The sequence below is a fragment of the Plectropomus leopardus genome, chromosome 12, assembly GCF_008729295.1.
Source record: "Plectropomus leopardus isolate mb chromosome 12, YSFRI_Pleo_2.0, whole genome shotgun sequence".
In the NCBI taxonomy this organism is placed as follows: domain Eukaryota; kingdom Metazoa; phylum Chordata; class Actinopteri; order Perciformes; family Serranidae; genus Plectropomus; species Plectropomus leopardus.
This window is the reverse complement of record NC_056474.1, coordinates 30,581,117-30,602,032: the sequence shown is the minus strand read 5'-3', so window position 1 is coordinate 30,602,032 and position 20,916 is coordinate 30,581,117. Positions and strand designations below refer to the sequence as shown.

The 20,916-nt window shown below is 38.5% G+C and overlaps 2 protein-coding genes across 2 annotated transcripts; one reads left to right on the top strand and one right to left on the bottom strand.

Moving 5' to 3' along the window:
• Positions 1-341: 341 nt before the first annotated feature.
• LOC121951806 (dual specificity protein phosphatase CDC14AB-like) lies at positions 342-13,699 on the top strand. The gene is made up of 14 exons (XM_042498286.1): positions 342-545; positions 2,266-2,356; positions 5,631-5,706; positions 5,791-5,883; positions 5,984-6,063; positions 7,238-7,304; positions 7,424-7,486; positions 8,486-8,573; positions 9,245-9,475; positions 10,369-10,507; positions 11,779-12,001; positions 12,174-12,265; positions 13,306-13,446; positions 13,651-13,699. Exons 1-14 carry the CDS (start codon positions 500-502, stop codon positions 13,697-13,699), a joined length of 1,479 nt encoding a protein of 492 aa, XP_042354220.1. The 5' UTR covers positions 342-499.
• A 3,446-nt stretch (positions 13,700-17,145) lies between these two features.
• On the bottom strand, positions 17,146-20,810 carry tmem70 (transmembrane protein 70). The gene is made up of 3 exons (XM_042498125.1): positions 20,541-20,810; positions 19,161-19,260; positions 17,146-17,741 (listed from the first exon to the last, which is right to left on the bottom strand). The coding sequence occupies exons 1-3, from the start codon at positions 20,706-20,708 to the stop codon at positions 17,296-17,298; spliced, it is 714 nt and encodes a 237-aa protein (XP_042354059.1). The 5' UTR covers positions 20,709-20,810; the 3' UTR covers positions 17,146-17,295.
• Between the last annotated feature and the right edge of the window lie 106 nt (positions 20,811-20,916).

The window sequence follows — 20,916 nt, the reverse complement described above, 5'->3', positions numbered from 1 at the left end:
CGTCTGTTTGCTGGAATATTCCAGGAAATGTTTTAATTTAGACATGGAGGGATTTAAGCATTTTTCGGGAAACTCAAGTTATTCAGCCCCAATAGAGTCACTGGACATCTGAGCGAGAGGAGATGAATCGCTGGGGTTTTTTTAAATTTTTTTTTAATTTGACTTCGGAGACTTTTTACGCATGTGTTTGATCGCCTCATCAGCTGTGAGCATGGCCACGTAGCTCAGCAGTTTGTCTGGGAACGAGTTACTTTATTTAGACGCTTTATTTAACTCCAAGTAATGACATGGAAGCTGAATAATGGAGCTGGTGTCATGATATTTTATACTGAACTCGTGATTTTCTGGTCATATCTCAAGTGGCCTTATAACAGATAACCCAGAAAAACAAACAAACAAATAAACAAAAACGTAATATTTTTATAGACTGGAGAAGAATTTATTCGTTAAAGTCATCTAAAACGGAGATCATAACAGGAATCACCTGATAGTGGATCAAATGGCAGACGAATATGAACAGTCCGGTGCGTCAGAGTTTATTAAAGGTAAGTTACACAAGGATTTATGACATTATCTAATGAGTAACAGTCATAAATAAAGATGATGTTAAGTCTGATAAATGTGCCATAAACAATGAGACTTCCCTTGGAAATAATATGTGTAATGCATGATTTTAAATATAGAAAAAAAATACTGGCATAAGATACCTGTCTATGGTACAAATCTACACTGTAAAATCTGATAAGATGATTGCCTTGAAAAATGTCAGTTTTAGTTAGTTATGTTAACCCTAATTGGTAAGTTTACTTAAAATGTAGTTATTTTTTACTTAATTTTGTGAAGTTGTTGCAACTTAAAATTGGTATTTAATTAAATCAATCTTTCTAAGTTTTACCAACTTCAATAAATCAAGTTTACTGTGCTATATATTTGTATTATGCTGGTTACAAACTAGTCAATCATATTTGTATTTTCTGAAACATGTTAATGAAACAGAACTCGCAGATCTCCAAACTTCATCTTTGCAAAATCATCTTTATCATGATCAAGTGAAGTCACACAAACCTGGTTTACTGAAGTTGCTAACACTTAAAAGAACAAGGTAATTTCACTTGTCATTTTTAAATTGCGACAACTTTACAAAGCTAAGTAATTTAAATTTACACTTAGATATATTATGCAAACATAAATCAAGATTTATAGTTATATTTACATTCCTTTTTTTCCCCCAGGCAATCGGTTTCCAAGATTGTTTTAAGTAAAATAACCTCATCAGATTTTACAGTGTATACCCTGTGGTGTACCTATAAGGTTGTGAGACACAGCTCATGGAGACAACCAAAGTACATAAAAACCCTTTTTTAATGGCCAAAAATTGCTCCACAATTACTCCAATCTGAAGAAATAGACATGGTAAGAATTTCTAGTCAGTGTGAGTTACTTTTTCTGAAGGTACCATTTGAGTTTTCAACCGAAGTCTGTCAACATAGATATTTGGTTGAATTTAGGTTGTGACCAATAGTTGATGTCAGGGCAACATCAAATGCCAATATCAATTTGAAATAGAATACTGTGACAAATACATCATCAGATAACATTAATATTTTGTTGGTTTTATGTTGTGTTGTTCAGGAACCAAAACCCTGTGTCCTCCAAACAACTCATGCTAATGTTGTCTTGACATGTAATAACCAGTGGTGAAGTGAAGAGTATACTCAGACCACTTTTTGTTTTCTAGCTGTTCACAGTATCCGCACCGATCAGCCGAAAAGTCATTGGAATATATAAAAGAGTTAACCCACTTCTCTCCTTGGTAACCTACCTATCTACTGTAGTACACCCACCTCATCAACTACTACTACAACAACACTACGTGTGGCTGCTCCCATGTATAAGGGGGTTGTCTTTCCATTATGGCTCCATAACATGTAACTATGTGCCCCTGATGGCTAGTGCGCTGGCTACAATAGAAATAAAGCTGCTAATATTTTGATCATCCATCATCATTCAGACCACGGTACATCTTGATAACCTGTTAACTATTGCAACCCTGGTGCTCAGTGAACAGCATGGACTGCTTGGTAAAAATGGGAGTTGAAGTTCTGCTCTGTGTCCCCGAGATGAAACCAAAACTGTCTGTGTTCCACCTGAACTCTCAACACCTATCAATAATGCAGTGTCTACTTGTCCTGTGTGTGTGTGTGTGTGTGTGTGTGTGTGTGTGTGTGTGTGTGTGTTTGTGTGTGTGTGTGTGGTTCTCCACAGACCGGCTGTACTTTGCCACTCTACGTGTCAAACCAAAGAATACAGTCAACACGCACTACTTCAGCATCGACGAGGAGCTCATATATGAGAGGTAAGCCTCTGTGATGAGCGGCAGGATCAAATCAACATCCCTCAGTCAGTTACAGAGATGATGTCACCACAAAATCCTCGACTCCACAGAATGCAAGGCAGAGTGACAGAAAATACAGTCATGACATTTAGCAGGTGCTCTTACCCAGGCCCAGTAACACAGCAGCACACCAAAACAAGAATTTATAATAATTTAATACATTATTTAGAGATATCATCCAAGCAACCTGGAATATTCTGTGTGATCTGTAGTCACTGTGCTATGAAAAGAAAATATTAAAAAGAAATATTAGGCAGGTTTCCATTAAAGATTTGCACGAAACTTGAGCGATATTTTTGAAATGTCGAAAAACTTTCCAAATGAGTGATGTCACTTCTCTGGTGATAACATCCCAGTAACCATGGTGATGGATGTTCAAAACATTAGCAGCTTTATTTCTATTGCAGCCACCACACTAGCGGTTGTTATTTCCAATCCAAGTTCACGTAGGTGTGTTATGGAGCCATAATGGAAAGGCGAGTCCCTTATATGTGGGAGCGGCCACATATGAGGGATTTCTGGGAGGTGATAGTCACGATTTCAGAGAGGAATTTTGGATTCAAAACTTCTGGATGATCTGCTCAACTTTTGAAGAGTTATGTGATGCAATAACAGCTCTTGTAGCTCCTGCTGCATCATGAGGGAGCCAGTTCCTACTGACAAGCATATAGCCATAGCATCACGTGACCTAGAAAAGCAAAAAAAGTGTTTTCATTGCAGTTTTGTGAAATATGGATTTTTGGAATCACCTGAAATGCCACCTCATGCATACATTTCTTTGCGATAAATGGGAATTTTTTGTCTTCCAATTATTGACCTGTTTCCATTAGGCGTATTTTATATTCACAGCTGTTTGTGCAATTTTAGGGTCAATGGAAATCTGCCTATTCAGTTCAATTCAATTCAATTTATTGTCATTGTTATAGGACAAACGTGATAACTTTAGAGCAATCTCAGGTGTGTCATAGATTGTTCAAAAACAAAGCAATAGACACGAAAACAACATAAACAACATCAATAACAAAACATCAACACTATTTGTAAAGTGGCAGAAGTTCAATCGATGAGGTAGAAACGGGGGATTATATTGAAGACTATTGTCATTACTGTCAGTACTTTATCTAAAATAGCTCAACATAATCATGTACGCTCAGGTACGAGAAACACATAATCCTAACTTTAATTCCACATGTCTAGAAGTACACGTTTTTGCTGTGTTTTCAAATATTCAAAGCAAAACCTGAGCAAATAAAATCAAAACCATCTGCACAGTTAAACAGACATTATGCGTCTTTTTATAATTTGAGTGAATTGAGCTTTAATTGTTAGTGGTTGTAAATTAGAAACACAGCTGTCACCACAGTTCTTTCTTCAGCAGGCATGGCTACATGTACCTGATGATCACGCACATCAAGGTCATGGTTTGTTGCACACAGAGCCTGGAGCCTCGCTTTCTGGCTTTAAAGGCTACTAACAGGGTGTTTTACTTATTTTCTATTACCACTTTGGGCTAGTCAAACCATGCCGTGCCAATTAGTCTTAACATTAGCGCTTTTGTTGCTTCACAATAACGGCTTTTACATAACAAAATAGCAGCGAAATTTTCATTCTTCATTTTTGGATCATTTTGGCTGTGTTGGTATAACTGTATTTTTGTTTAATCGTAGAATTTCCAGCTCAGCTCCAACAAAAAGTCTAAAATACACTGTGGAAACAAAACTGCTATATTCAAACTGTGAAGTGGAAAGAAATGTGCCATTGAAACCCATTCAAGCTGCAATTTTTGATCCCACAGCCATCAAAGCATAAAAACATGCATTGTATCATTTTGGGCTTTTGCCTAGGAATTTGTTACATGCATTTCCACTAGATGCACTGTCACAAGCAATGCTGTTGCAAATCACTGACCCCCTCCCCCCCCAAAAAAACAACTAACAACATAGTGGCATCATGACAAAAACCTGTCATTTAAAAGATTAAAGCAGGCTGTTGTAATAATCTTAACTGACGATGATGATCCTAACTCCTGGATGATGATTCACGCTGTCGGTGGAATTACTTTCATAGTTGTGATAATTTAAAGACCATTTGCAATTAATCTGTCTGACAATGTATCCAATAAAAAACAGTTAGAATTTCCTTGCTTGCATGAAGTAACGTCCCCTTATATGGCACAGTAATAATAAATGTATAAATGTGCTTATTGATGAGGAAATACTCTTATGTGAATACGCTTATGTGAATTCCAGCGTGTGGCTGCAGCCCATTCATTCCCGTACATGTTGCAGTGTTTATGATCCCATTGTAAGATATAGGTCAAGATGAGATCAGTGGCTGTGCCCTGGTGGTGAAAGGGGATTTAGGACAAACACTGGATGTGACGCCATGCAGACTAGATGCTTAATCATTCCAACCTACCAGTTTTAAATCCAATGAGCACAACAGACAGCGTCTGACAGGGCACTTTAGTCATTAGCATCAACAAAAACACAAGCATATGCTGTGTTTGTGCACCTTAAAGTCTGTTAGGCTTGAGAGTTACTAGTTACGTGTGCTAGAGTGGTGAGATTTCAGTTAAACATTGAGAGGGAGAACCAAAAATCCAGTATGGAATATACCTCTAACGAGTTTTACAAGTCTGTAATAGGGGTCGACCGGTATTGTTTTTCAGGGCTGATACCAATTATTAGTAGTTGATGAGACTAACAATTACATATATTTGGAACTGATGTCCATTTACAATAAAGATGAAAATCTTTCAGTCAATATTTAGAATTTGGAATATAACAAACTCCAACACAAAACTTTGTTTAAATGCCTTTAACAAATGTTAAAAAAAAAAACTGAGCAGCAACTTTTTTTTAAATAAAAAAATAATAAAGTCAGGTGAAAATTTAAATTAAAAAAAAATCAATGAATGAGTGAAAATTGCTCCTTGAGGTTTTAAAAAGCTTCCTCTGTTGCTGACACTTTTTAATTAATGTATTTTTATCTGCCATAATTAAAATAAAATGCAGGTAATCAGCAAAATGCCACATATCAGCCCCAGTAATCGCCCAGGCCGATAATCTGTTGACCCCTAGCCTATACTTCTAGAGAACTTAGACAAGCACATATTTCAGTGTGCACAGCTTTCATAGACATCGTAAATAAAGGTTTGATTTTCATCCTCAGGGTGGATCTGAGGTCGGATCTATACAGTATGTAACACTTTCGTGTGTTTCCCTGGTTGCAGTTTTTATGTCGATTTTGGGCCCCTTAACCTGGCCATGCTGTACAGATACTGCTGCAAAGTCAATAAGAAGCTCAAGGTAAGGATCACATGCCTGCAGTGGAGATTTAAGGTGAAAGAGACATTGTTGTCTTGTTGTCACTGACTGTTTTTGTCTCTTCAGTCTTTCACCATGTCTCGAAAGAAACTGGTCCACTACACCAGTCACGACCAGAAGAAGAGAGCAAATGCAGCTCTTCTCATCGGTGCCTATGCTGTAAATATCTTAGTCCATTTATCCATCTTTTCATCTTTCAACTGTAGCTGTTTGTCCTTCTGTCAGTTATTAATAACACAGTATAACCTTTTACCTACAGGTTATCTATTTGAAAAGAAACCCAGAAGAAGCCTACAGGACTCTGATCTCAGGAAACAACACAGGCTATCTGCCTTTCAGGTAGGCCTACACACACACACACACACACACACACACACACACACACACACACACACACACAGACATGGATATGACAATGATATTTTAGTTATTTCAGAGAGACTGAGTGGAATGTCCTGGTGAATTGAAATATTAACTCTCATTGCAACTTTGCTTAAAATGTGTGTCTTTCCGTCCGTGTATCCCAATCTCGCAAAAACAACATCTCTGAAACGCCTTCCTTGAGGGAATTTCTTCAAATTTGGCACAAACAACCACTTGGACTCAAAAATGAATTGATTAGATTTTGGTATGCAAAACGTGAAGGTCACTGTGACCTCATCTTTCTCATTCTTGTGAATGGGACATCCCAAAAACACCCTGACAAAGTTTCTTCTCAAATTTGGCACAAACATTAATTTGGGCTAATCAATGAACTGATTACACCTCTGTGGTCAAATGTCAAGGTAAATGTCACCTCACAATCATCTCATTTTCATAAAAGCAAAGGTGGTCAAAGGTCTTGAGGAAATGTCCATTTTGACTCAACAATCAACTGATTAGATTTTGATAATCAAAGGTCACCGTGAACCCACGAAATATGGCTTTTTTGCCATAACTCAAAAATATAGACACTAATTATAACAAAATTTCACACAAATGTTGAATAGGATTAAATGATGAAGTGATGACATTTTATATCCAAAAGGTCAAAAGTCAGCTTCGATGTGACATCACAATGTTCTGCAATAAAAAAGAAAAAAAAGTTTTTTGGTCATTGCTCAGCGTCAGAAATCAGTAACACATTTGGTCAGATACTAAATTGGTAACACTTAATTCAGGTTCACTCCTTAAAATTGGGCTGATTGTATAGATTTTTTGTGCTGCCGGGAGGGAAGATAGAAACTGTAAACGCAGCTGTGGTTTGCAGAGGCATTCAACTCCAGGATGGTAATTCTAGTTTTCATTGCGTTGTAATACATGCAAACATGTTTTGACGATATCATCATATAAAAAAGCAACCTCTACTACTACAACTTAACTGACCTTAGCGTATTTTTGTGCTTGTGTGTGTGTTTGTGTGTCTCAAGGTGGTAATTTAATCAAATGCTGGTTTGCAGAGGCATCTCACATTTTTTTATCATCTGGATGTGGGTGCTTTTGCAAACCTTTTGTGTGTGTGTGTGTCCCGCAGAGATGCAGCAGTGGGAGAGTGTTCCTTCAACCTTACTGTCCTCGACTGCTTACAAGGAATACGCAAGGTAAACAACAACAGCCGGTCACAAGGAGGGAAATTATATCACAGCATCAGTCTTTATATAGCAATTTTTTAAAAACTCTGCAGACTCCACTTTCCTGTCTCTTTCTCTCTCTCCCCCAGGCTTTGCAGCACGGTGTCTTTGACTTTGAAAACTTTGATGTAGAGGAATATGAACATTATGAGGTGAATGCACACAGATACCAATCACTCTCATCTCACACACATTACAGATAAAAGAAGGGAGTAAGGATAATTAGAAAATAAACTTGCAGGGCAAACGAACATCCAAGCATGTAACAACCATAAATGCCAAAAATTGTGGGAAGTGCCATAACATTGGCTGCAGGGGTGAGGAACATATAATCCTGCGTTCATGTGATGTTGAAGGTTTCCAAGTTGGGAGGTTGTTCATCTGACTTTGTTGTGTTCATGTGCTTTGAGGTGGTAAAGTGGGAACAACATGGAAAGAGGATTGACTGCATTTTAATGCTAAGAGCATTTAAACAAGAGGTTAATAGCTGTTTCCAGTTTATTTATATTTTTTATATATATATCATGTTTTATATATTTTTTATATTATATATTACATTTTTATATTTTTTATATTTCATCTAGGTTACTCCACATGGACAGCAGTTACCATTAATACCATATTATAGTTGATAAAAGAGTAGTGTGATGAAAATGTTATGTTTAATGAATGCATTAATAGAAAAAGTTTCTTGCCGTTGACCAAACATTGACTGCCATATTTATGCATTTATGATGTTAAGTTAGCAACTCCTGTTATAAAATGACAGAGTTATCTATCTTAGTGTTCTCGCCTGACATGCTTCATAGTTCACAACACAGCAACTTCGGTATCACTGAAATTTCTCTGATTTCCCACTCATAACTTGTAAATACAGTGAGGAGCACGTTAGGGCAGTAGACTCAAAATAACTTATTTTTACACTAAGAGCTACAAGATTGGATATGCTGGATTTGCTTTGCTGAACACAAAAAGCAAGAGAGCACAGTTCTTTTAGAAGAGACAGAGGAGTTTCTGGCACCGCGGTATGAACAAGTGAAAGGACCATCCAGTGCACTCATCTTCTTCATCAAAGGCAAACATTTGTTATGTTTCACATGGATGGAAGAGCTCAGTCACACACTGCATCCCCCTCTTATGTGTGTTTTCAGCGAGTAGAAAACGGGGACATGAACTGGATCATTCCAGGGAAAATTCTGGCATTCAGCAGTCCTCACCCTCGCAGTAAGATAGAGAACGGTAAGTCAGATTTCATGTCAAAGCTTTCTATGATTTATTTTTAATCATATTTGTCAAATGGAGAAAATACATGCTATTTCCACTAGGTGCACCATCACAGATGCAGAACATAGACTTTGCATGTAGTATATTAAAAATTTGATAATAATTAATTTTTGGTTTCTTTTTTTAAGATCTTAAACCATAGCGACATTATGACAAAAACCTAGCATTTCAAGGGTTAAAATTCTGAAAATTAATAAATATTACAATTAGGACTGATTTTTTAAAAAAACAATAAATAAATAAATAAATAACCCCATTGAAAGTAGAAAATCATATTAATATATAATCATTTTTAAACTTGATTTTGACAAGTGCATTTAATGCACAGAGTGATATGAGTGTGTGTAATATAAAGGTTGGCCCAAAGGGTTAAAATGACCTTCCACAGATCCACCCTGGGTTTTGTGAGATCCTCAAAAAACTTGAGCGATTTTAATTCATTCGAGGTCAGCATGAGAATGTCAAGGGAAGGTTAATTAAAGGTTATATAATTCATATTTCCACCACCATTGAGTTACCTGCTGTTGTATCAGTCAGGTTCAGAGTATTTAAACAGACTGGTCTCATGTTATTATTTAAAACAACCAATACTCGGTCCTAAGACATCATATTGATTGTCGTTCCAGGTTATCCTCTACATGCTCCAGAGGCGTATTTTCCATACTTTCACCAAAATGACGTCACAGCCGTGGTCCGTTTAAACAGGAAGTTGTACGACAGCAGACGGTTTGAAGATGCAGGGATTGAGCACCATGACCTCTTCTTCCTGGATGGGACCACGCCCTCCGACCTCATCATCAGGCGCTTCCTGCACGTGTGTGAAAGTACCGAAGGAGCTGTAGCTGTACACTGTAAAGGTATAAGTGGATGTGTGTGAACTGACTTTTTAAACGTTTTCATGCCGGTGACAGCTGTGGCCGGAGTTTTCATCTGTCTGTCCAATTCATGTGAACATGATATCTCAAGATCACTTTGAGGGAATTTCTGCAAATGTGGCACAGACGTTCCCCTGGACTCAACAGAGGACTTTTTAGATTTTAGATTAACAACACCATGAAGGGATTTCTTCAAATTCAGCAAATTCGTCCATTTGGACAAAACGATGTACTGCATAGATTTTGGTTGTCAAAAGTCAAGGGCACTGTGACCTTGCGTCTGTCTCATTCTTGTGAATGCAATAGCTCAAGAGGGCCTTGAGGGAAGAGCCTCAAAATTGGCACAAATGTTCACATAAATAAAAAGATGAAGTGATATGATTTTGGTGGTCAAAGGTCAATATCACTGTAACCTTGTGATTGTCTCATTCTTGTAAAGAAGGCAAAGGAATTTCCTCAAAGGATGAACTGATAATGTCCTGGTCATCGTAGGTCTCTATGACCTCCGAAAAACTGTTTTCCACAACACAACAAGACGTCATCTATTTCAATTCAATTCGATTCTGACAAAATTTTACACAAATGTCTGATGGTATAAAATGGTAAAGGGATGCTATTTTTATGTCCAAAAGGTTAAAAGTCAACTTCGTTGACGTCATAATGTTCTTCAAAAACATTTTTCTTTAAATTTCTTAGAATTTCTAGCATCTTTGCCACCACATCTATATTTTAGTAGTAGTCTATTGTCAAAGACATTGCATCTGACAGATAATCATACAATGTGTAGAGAGTAGTGTGTTGTTAAACTTTGTCTTCATTTCTTTTAAACTGGTATCTCCTAACCTTCTTTTTTTAAACATTTGATCCAATCACAGCGGGCCTGGGTCGTACAGGCACTCTGATTGGCTGCTACCTGATGAAGCACTTCCGGTTCACTGCAGCTGAGGCCATTGCATGGATCCGAATTTGCCGGCCTGGATCCATCATCGGTCCCCAGCAGAACTTCTTAGAGGAGTGAGTTTCAGTCTCGTACACGCACATGGATGAGACATGGAGTGATGTGTTCTGGTATTTACAAAAAAATCTATCCTAAATGTGACTAAAACTAAAACGGTCTGTTGAAATCTAAAGAAGTTATACTTTCCATCGCTGAACATTTAGACAAAGCGCCGCTCTGTTTGTCTGTCAGATGATCAGCTGTTTGATCCAAGATCAAATGAGCGATCACATACGTTTCTCTGTGTGAGAAGATGTTCATGCGGCGAACATGTGAAAAGCTTCAATCAGTGTTATACGGGTCAATGTGTAAGTTTGCTGCCCTGCAGTCAAAAATAGGGATCAAAAGCGGGAATGGGACATCTGAGCACCTTACCAAATATCTGAGAAAGACAGCATTTAGCAAAGACTGCATATTGAGGACAGGAGCATTCATCTCAGCACCCACCGACACACACAATCAATGACTATTATCAGAGGAGCAAGTCAGTCATTGTCACTGTAATTCTGTATGCATTTTGTCAACAAATCCCATTGTCACAATGGTGAATATGGGCAACACTGGAAGGAGGACTCAAATGCAGACAGTGGAGGCAGACAGGAATAGCCTGACATCGACAGAGCAAACCGTTAATGCAAGTTAGTCTAAACTGTCCCCATTGCAATAGTGTTCAAGCCAAAAAATGTTGTCATCGCATATTTTGCCTACAGTGCAAAGGCTCTGTAAGTTGTAAGTCATTGTCTGAGAAAGGCCCCATATTAGATAAATGGTTGTCATTGGTCAAACCAGTGCCAGGTCAGGTGGAAATGCAATGTGAGGGGTACCAGAACACATTTTATAAAACAAATAAAACAGGAGCTAGCAGATTTGTTTGATTCCCAGGCTAAGACAGGGAAAGCTCAAGGATTTATTGGGAAGCTGCAAAACCTTAGAGGATCACAAGTCAAAGATTCTAAAGTCAAAGGAGCAGAAAAGAACAGGTAACATGTAACACACAGAGCAGCTAGGAAAGAACTGGGAAGAGAACAAAAGAAGTGGACTGGTATATGTAGTGAGTGATGAGGGAAGTGAGGACAGGTGTGTAGGAGGGAGGGGATGTCAAGTGACCAGAACCAGAACTATAAGGACATCTGGTGGACAGTTTGAGGATGGCAGGTCTGGGGAGTCAGAGCAGAGTACATGACCTGCAGGAGGTGAGCAGGGGCTGGAGACAGAGCCCAGTGTGCTGCTAAAATGATGAAAAAGGTTCTGCGATTCAGTTTTGTCTTGCATCTTGTCTTGTGTGTAGGAAGCAGCACAGTTTGTGGGTGCAGGGTGACGTGCATCGCTCCAAACAGAAAATCCTGCAGCAGAGACTGAGCCGCCGGCAGCAGCTGCAGCAGCAGCGTCAGCAGCAGCTTCACGGCGCTGACTCTGATGGAGGGAAACATGAAGCTGTGTCCCACCTGCTCTCCAGCATGGACGACCTGTCAATCAACACCACTCTCTGCAAATCATACAGCTTGGACGAGGTGAGGGGTGGAACTTTCTTTTTATTGTGACTGCATATGACATAAGTGATTGATGTATCCAACTTGAGCCCAACATTGACTACATATTTTTTTCAGGTTTATTTTGAAAAATGTTTTGTTTTCATACTGATAATATGCATTTCTCTCTTTCTGTGTGTATGTATGTGTGTAGAATAACTTTCAGGAAGGCAATCTGACTCAGGGAGACAAACTCAGAGCACTGAAAGGAAAACGGCCACCTAGATCAGCCTCCTCCTCCTCAAGGTACGACTCCATTAGAACTGTTTTTGGGTAACATTAGGATTATGGCTGGGTTTTAGTTGAAGCGTAATGTGGTCATAATAATCTAGCAAGGTTGTCATTTTGAGAGAGCTAAACAAGGTAAACTGTTAGCTTAGCACAATGACTGAAAAAAGGAAAATGCGTTATCTTGGGGTTTTTTGTACAGATTAAAGAAATGAGATATAAGGTGTCTTTCAATGAGCTTTAGAGGTGGGGATTTCTTCAAATTTAGCACAAACATCTGCTTGGACTCAGTGATGTTCTAATTAGATTTTGGTGGTCATGGGTCAAGGTCCCCGTGACCTCATCTGTCTCATTCTTGTGAACATTATATCTCAAGGCCACCATAAGAGATTTTTTTTTCAAATTTGGCACAAATGTCCACTTGGACTCAATGATGTTATAATTAGATTTTGGTGTTCATAGGTCAAAGGTTAGGGTCAGCGTAACCTCATCTGTCTTATTTTCATGATTATGATATGTCAAGAACACGTTAAGGGAATTTCTTCAAATTTGGCACAAACGACACAATCAATGAACTGATTCGATTTTGGTGGTCATAGGTCAAAGTTCAAGTCTACAGTGACTTCCTCTGCCTCATTCTGATGAACATGATTTCTGAGGAATACCTTGAGGGAATTTCCTTAAATTTGGCACCAACGTCCACTTTGACTCAGAAATGAACTTATTTGATTTTGGTGGTCATATGTCAAATGTCAAGGTCACAGTGATCTCATCTGTCTCATTCTCATGAACTCGATATCTTAAGAACACCTTGAGGGTTTTTCTTCAAATTTGACACAAATGTCCATTTGTAATCAAGAATGAACTGATTAGAATTTAGTAATCAAAGTTCAAAGGTCACTGTTACCTCACAAACCACATTTTTTGGCTTTAACTCAAGAATTCATACACTAATTATGACAATTCATACACTAATTATGACAAACTTTCACACTTTATGACAAATGTCTAATAAGATAAAATGATGAAGTTGATTGTTTTCTGTGTTTCTTAATTAGGTTAAACCTGTCCAAGGCTTCTCACTGCTCCATTCTCCCACCTCCCAAGTCCTCTAAAGTCCCCCTCTCTTTCTCCTCCTCTTCGTCCTCTTCTAAGAAGCTGGTGCGAACCTCGTCCTCCTCCACCACACAGCTCAAGAGGTAAGTATCCACACTCTTATTCTGTATAAATTGCATTTGTGGAATGTAGTGGATCAAAATTACACAGCATTAACAGGTGGACGAACTGAAATAGATAACTGTGTGACTCTTGGAAACCACATTAAGGAGACAACCTCAGTGGCATTAGCCGATAAGAGAAAATAAAACAAGTTCTTCTCTTTCGCTCTCTTCCTCTGTCCACAGTCCCTTCAGCCTCAGTCTGTTCAGCACCAGGCCTTCTGTCATTCACTGACTTCACACTTTGGACGTTTCCGTTGTACTCACAAGTCAAGTCAACCGAAGATGAAGTCAGAACCTGGCGTACTAACATGCTCCTGTTGTCTTGGCCTTAAACATTTTATTAACCTCGACAAATATTGTAGTTATTTGTCTAACAAAGTAACTGCAGGGATTCACAGAATCAAGAGTTTTGTAGAGTCAACTAAAAGTCAAAGAACACTTAAATTTCTCCACCACCGGCACCTAAACTCATCTCCATGTCTCCAGCAGATCATATGTAAATGACAAAATAAAATGCACTAAACTGCATGAAAGTAACGACCCTCAAATAATAAATCCTCAATTTGCACAAATTGAAACTAAAAATATTGAATCTGGCTCATTGAAACACGTCAGTTTTGAAGAAAAAAACCCTCCCATTTATTACAAAAAAGTTTTTACGCTCATATGGTGGTATTTCAACTGCAATGTAAACACTTTTTGGGCTTTTCTAGGTCACTTGATGCTATGGCTATATGCCTGTCAGTAGGAACTGGCTCCCTCATGATGCAGCAGGAGCTACAAGAGCTGTTATTGCAGCACGTAACTCTTCAAAAGTTGATCATCTGGAAGTTTTGAATCCACAATTCCTCTGTGAAATCGTGGACTATCAGCTCCCAGAAATCCCTCATACGTGGCCGTTCCCATGTGTAAGGAGCTTGTCTTTCCGTTATTGCTCCATAACACACCTGCGTGCCCTTGGATTGGAAACGCAGTCATCTCACAATTGTGTTTTATCAACATTCTGAAACTATAGCTTAAGTTTCGCGCAAATCTGTGATGGTAATCTGCCTTATCAAGTCACATACTGGCTCCGGTGACAAATGGACCAGGCTACTTTAAATCAGTTGTTTTCAAAAACAAACCACCTTTCCAGTTGGAGTAACTCTTTGAGTTTACACACCTCTCTGGAGCATCACAGTGGAGACAATGATAAGAAGATTTATGGGGATCAAATCAAACATCAAGTATTTTTGGTTAAAAGTGGTGCTTTTTTTTAACTCATGCTGAGCTGTGACTGGAGGTCTGTCTTACGTACATATCTGTGGCATGTGTACCGCAATCCTGAATTTAAGGCATTTCTTTGTGAGTCTGGAGACGCCTGTGAGGACTTAAAAACAACATGTACAGATCAGAAGAAGGTTGAAAGTTCTTGGTATTTCTCCTTTTAATGTAACGTCATGTTGAAACTATTTGGGAGTCATGTCAGTGGATGAGTGGAAACAAAGCCATGAGACTCAACTGCATCTGCACTTTATTACTACAGCTTTACAAGCAAACTGGCTTGCTTTCTGTCAAAGTCACAAGAAAATTATCTGAAAATAAACCAAACCGCATTTGCAAGAAATTAGTTAAAAGTGACACTAAAATTAAAATAAGAGACAAAAAATTATATATAAAAGAAGCTTTCTGGACATTTTTCACAGTTTTTTGGACAATATCAAACAGTCACCCTAAGCTAAATTTCGGATAATTTTTGGTCACCTTTTACTTATTTATTGACAAGGTGCTCATTATGTTTTTTTCCCATTTAAAAAAAAAAAAAAAAAAAGAAATCCAAGTAATTTTTCAGGTTTCAGGAGGTCAAATGCTTGTGAAAGGCGCCTGAACAAAGCACAAGAAAACTGATGTTGATCCAGGTGTTAAAGGGTTAAGATACTAAATGCTTTTGACAATAAAAAAAAATCTGATTGGAGTTATTAGTATATGCTTGAAGGCATAGGATCAGGGGATAACTAAGGTTCAAAATACATTAATAAGCACTTTTTGTTAGCTGCCACCAAAAATTTTGGCAACTCAAAAGAGCATTTGTGCAAGACATTCATAAGGCGACAATTTTCTGTTTGTTTGTGTAGCTGTTAAAACATTTTTTCTCGTTTTTGAGTAAATGTATATGTTGAGAATTTTTGTTTGTTTGTTGTGACATGCTCACCTGCTACGCAAATGCTGTTCACTTTTGAAAATGTGTTGTTACAGCTATGAAAGATATTAATCTGGTCACGGTTTATGTGTGTCCGTCACTGCTGGTGTTGATTTAGGAATATATTGTCTAATCATTGGTTGATTTAAAACAAAGAAACATCTTAGTTTGAGATACAATTTATTAATAATAGCTGTGTTTAGTGTTGCTGCAGAGATTATTTTTAAAATTAAGAATAAAGGTTACTGATGATAAGAAAATGTTTTATCTTGATTATGCAAACTGGTGATACTTGTCTTCATAGTGGAGATACTGAATACTCATTTATGTAGAAAATGATGTCGGATGGGAATTCGGTAACAACATCCTCCAAGATTTTTTTTGAAAAATGTCAATCTCTTCACCTCTGCACCCATTAACCCTTAGAAACTGGTTTGATTTCAAAAACATAGGGAGAAGGCAATGAGTAACTTCACAAGACATTGCCCAAAAATCATCAAGAAATTGGGAAAAAAGTTACAAGATAATTATCTGAAAATATGCAAAAAATAAAAAGTAAAAAACAAAAACAACCAAGAAGTTGATCCGTAAAAGTGCTGAAAATGACTTGTATTCTTTTAAAAATGCATACATTTTTTCTGTAATATAATTTTCAATAAAAAATTATATCAAATATAGTAATATAGTTGTAAATAAATATAAATTTAGTTTTCTTGTCACCTTACCAATTTTTTGAAATTTGTGTTGGTCATTACCTTTTTTCCACATGTAGTTTTCCAAGAAATCAAAACAATTTCCTCCAGTGTCTGTAGTAGTAGTAGCAGCTTGTTAAAGGCGTCCGAACAAGAAAACTGATGTTGATCCAGGTTCCAAAGGGTTAATATAAACTAAGTGGCATTTCATCTTTAGTTTGAAGCTGCACGAATCAATATTTGTTGTTACCAATGGATCAAATTACCATTTTAGTGCACTGTTTGTAATGCTGCTCCATATCTGACGGATGTGTGAGTAGACAACCATTTACCAAAAAAGTCACCATAAAAATGTCAAAATTTCAGTGTTCAATGTCAAAATAAATTACAAAAATGTATATATATTTTTTAAATAATTATTTCCAAAACTAAAATGATAAAAACAGATAATACCTCAATTTTCTGATTTCCCATTTTGTGCTCAAATAAAATTTTTACGAGGTGGTCCATGTTACGCTACCATATCAAAAATTAAAACTAGAAAATTGGAACACTGAATTCAAAATTTGAAAATTGGATTTTTCATTTTTTGTCAAATTAATGCAGAGCAGTAGATTCTCTAAGATTTTTACTCAATAAGTATTCTACCAGGTGACTTAACCTTCTACTAAAGTCATTTTCTGGTGAGATATCTGTGATTTTGCTCAAGTGTGACTTTCAGGTGCTTCATCCAGCACTTCGTGTGGACCTGCTCATGACACAGCTGCAGAGACCAACAAAAAGAAACCATCTCAAACCGATAACAGCTCATGATGATGTTACAATTTATTACATGAAAGATCCTTAAAAATATTGACAAAAAACCTGGAAATCTAATTATGAACACAAGTCCTCTATGGGGGTTTGAAGTTTTAATATAGTACTAATATAACTTTCAGCCTGTGCGCAGTCAGTGGTTCAGCTCTTATCAGGTGTGTCCACGTCATCTGTGCTGAAGCTGAAGGGCTTATCGTAGCCCATCAGGTGGTTGTAGTCATGCGGCAGAGCAAACATGTCCGGGTTCACCAGCAGCCCCACTCTGTCGGCGTAGAACGTGGTGAACATCTTACTGACGGCAGGGATCCTGACCTGCCTCTGCTGGAACACAGTCTTTTTCTCCATGAGCAAGACATTGTAGGTGATGGCGGTGTAGGTGTCTGTGTGCGGGTTGTGGTACAGGCGGATCACGTAGCCCTTGGTGACGAAGTGGAGGAGCACAGGAGTGAGGAAGGTAAAGAATCCAATGAGTCCGCAGAAAGCCGCCTTCAAGATGACGCTCTGGACTCCTATCCCGGTCTTCAGGAGGATCTGGGGCATGATGGCGAGGCTAGCTGCACTGGTGCTGTAAGAGAAAAACTTCACTCCTGCAAGAGAGAAGATTCAGAGAACACGTTACAGAAATGACAGTTACTCTTTTCCATGCACTGCTTCTCATCAGGCATTTTCAGGGCCGTCACACCAAGAACGATAACTATAACTATAACTATAACTATAACTATGACTATACAGTTTTAAAGATTGTTCCCACTCAAGTGGAGGGCGGAGTCCACACTACAGTTACAATGACAATGAAAGTGGCGAAGGATCACTCCTAGAGCAATTTCATGAATGATAGAAATACACTAACAGACAATCAGGATCTATATTGGATGTGACGTCTAATTAAGACAGATTCTAACTTTTAGTTTGGACCTCAAAAGTCTGTTTTTAAGTTGAAAAAGATGTTTAAAGTTGTGCACTATTTTACTGTTTGGTTTTCTTTTTGTTTTTATTCCTGTGAATTTCATCATGGATCACTGATTGGTCTCTCTGACTGTAGCAGATTGTGGCCAGTAGATGGAGCTGCTGACTGCTATCAGGAGATGAAGATGAAAGAAAAAGTCCAGAGTGTTGATTGAAAAACATCCCCTAATATGATGATTCATAGGCTACATAACACATCATGAATTTTGATCTAAATCCGCTGAATTTGAAGTGTTCAGTTTGGGCATCATTAGGACTTTTTTTTTTTTTAACAAAATAAAGTCTCAGGAGTGCTTACAATATCAGCTTCTTAACTGCAGCTTCTTTCTTTCATTTAGGATTTAGGAACAACCTTTAACATGGTAGAATCACTCAATCAATGACTATTAACGGCTATATGATCTATTATTGGGCTGCAGATGACACGAAAAAGTCATTTTTCCCTGAGACATGCAGCCTAACGCTCTCTGGCACTGATCAACACAATGTCAGCTAACTGATGCTGACTCAGACCAAAGAATGAATGAAACTTGTCTTCAGAAGATGACAGCTTTCGTAATAGAGCGTTTGATTTCATTTCTGTCATCTGTGAAGAATTTGGTGAACTCATATCCTTCTAGTTTTCTGTTTGTTTCTCCTCAGCCTCCTCGCAGCGTACAGCAGCAGCAGCTCATCAACATCCATTTTCATGGAGTGTGTAGTGCGAGCTCTGCGCCGCTGTTGACTGAACGTTACTGTTCATCAGTGTGGATGCTCACATCGTTATGGATATAGTTACTGTTAGAGTTATAGTGCTTGGTGTGGACGGCCCTTCAGCCAACTATTTTGTGTCATATATTTTTAGCTTTAACTATTTTCTTCCACATTAAACTGATGCATCACTCACAGTCAAATTCCCCTAAACCTTCAGTTTGATGCACAAACTGAAACGGAAAGACCTGCAATAGCAGAAATCTTCCTACTGACTTGTAACTTGAAAAAGGCCGACAAAGAAGATCAGGTGTTTTTCTATCAGATGTAATGTAATGAAGGTGTCTCACCTCTGACAGCTAAGCCCAGGCTGCCAGTGTAAATGAGGTTCCCATCCTCAGAGTGGGGCGCTGTGGAGAGACAGCGGGTGGACGGACAGAGGGACTGCACCTACTCACACAAACAGGACAATTACACAATAAAAGCAAGTTTTAACAGGCTTTAGCTACTCTGTTAGAAATTGTTAGATCTCTGTAAAAAGTCTGCTGTAATATCATGTTAAACACAGGGTATCTATCTATATCTATCTATCTGTTTACCCCCCCAGCAGGGTAATGCACCATGCCACACAGTAAAAGCTGCTCAGTAGTGACCCAAGAATGTGACAAAGAGCTTAAGGCAGCCTCCTGGCCGCCAAATTCCCCAGATCCCTGTGTGATCGAGCATCCCTGGAGTGTGCCGATACCCCAGAGGTACCCCTGATCCATAGTGGGGCCTTGTCAGATCAGACTTGGCTCAGACCTGTTGAGGCATGGACACAGAACCTCTGAGGACTTCATCAGGGCGTTGGTAGTAGATCCTTGGGGTTTGCTCGGTTTGTAAGAGTTTTTGGGTGGGTTGAGTGCGTCAGGTGGCATCCACCCGAATGCCAGGACCCGAGGGTTCTCAGCAGAACATTGCATTGTAACGAGATGATCAAAGCAGTACACTTCATCTGTCAGTGATTTCAATGCTTTGGCTGACTGACACAGATATATATATATATATATATATATATATATATAGGTATATATACTGATGGGCATAGAGGAGCTACTCACGCCTGATAAACAGTGATGTTTTTTGTATATTTTTGATTCATTTTTTTTTAATACGAAGAACACATGGAGAGCAACATACAATCTTTAAATTGCGTTTAGTCCTGCTTGTTTTGTCTCTTTGTAAGTAAACTCAGATGCAGACCATTTTCATAACGTTAACTATAAACCAATGAACTCTTAGCAGGAGGCTTTGAAGTTTACAAACGGCACCTATCATTATTGTTATATGACATGCGTGTGTTACCATTATTGATGTGCATCTCTCTCTCTTTCTCTTTTCTTTTTTGTCATTATTGTAATTCAATTGTTTTCACGACATCTATTGCATGTCTGTGCCCCCCGTTTCAGGGGTTGTTTTTCGGGAGTTTTTCCCTCAGGTGATGTGAGGATCTAAGGACATATGGATGTTGTAAGCTGTAAAGCCCTCTGAGGCAAACCGTGTTTTTTGAAAACGGGCTTTACAAATAAAATTGACTTGACTTGTTATCCAGACTGAGCAGACAGTGACTTTAGCGGCTAATGCTAACTGAGCTAATCGGTAGTGCTGTCTAAGTCACGTAAATGTGTCCAGTAAAGTGTTAGCTCGCTGTATCTGCAGAGACGCCTGTGTCAGCTGGAGGTAAGTGATACCTTGAGGCTGTTGTTGAGGAACGACCTTCTGCCTGCATGGAGCCGCTGTCCTCCTCTCACACAGGACACGTCAATAAACTGCGCCACATGTCGCGAGGCTGTCAGGTTACAGAAGGACTGAGAGACTCCGCAGGGCCGTAACCTGCGCAGGAGATTCACTGAAAACATTGTGACTTTGTTAGCGACCCTGACTGATTCATTCAAGTCCACACACGCTGGGAGCCATGGATGTGTTCAGAGAGCAGACTACCGCTTCCGCTATCTTCTTCTTCTTCTACGTTTAATGGCGGACAACAAACTGATATGAAAGCCGCGTGCTGCTCTCTGGTGTACCGGAGGATAACATCACGGAGCGCTCAGGACGCTCTGACTGTTT

What these genes read in the sequence shown, in the direction of transcription:
- LOC121951806 (XM_042498286.1), top strand. Translation starts at nt 500, where the DNA reads ATGGCAGACGAATATGAACAGTCCGGTGCGTCAGAGTTTATTAAAG. An exon ending in AAGTCAATAAGAAGCTCAAG is followed by an intron (nt 5,707 to 5,790) that starts GTAAGGATCACA and finishes TTGTCTCTTCAG; the next exon opens with TCTTTCACCATGTCTCGAAA. An exon ending in GCTTACAAGGAATACGCAAG is followed by an intron (nt 7,305 to 7,423) that starts GTAAACAACAAC and finishes TCTCTCCCCCAG; the next exon opens with GCTTTGCAGCACGGTGTCTT.
- tmem70 (XM_042498125.1), bottom strand. Translation starts at nt 20,708, where the DNA reads ATGTTTTCAGTGAATCTCCTGCGCAGGTTACGGCCCTGCGGAGTCTCT. An exon ending in TCCTCAACAACAGCCTCAAG is followed by an intron (nt 19,261 to 20,540) that starts GTATCACTTACC and finishes TTGTGTGAGTAG; the next exon opens with GTGCAGTCCCTCTGTCCGTC. An exon ending in CCTGGGCTTAGCTGTCAGAG is followed by an intron (nt 17,742 to 19,160) that starts GTGAGACACCTT and finishes TCTCTCTTGCAG; the next exon opens with GAGTGAAGTTTTTCTCTTAC.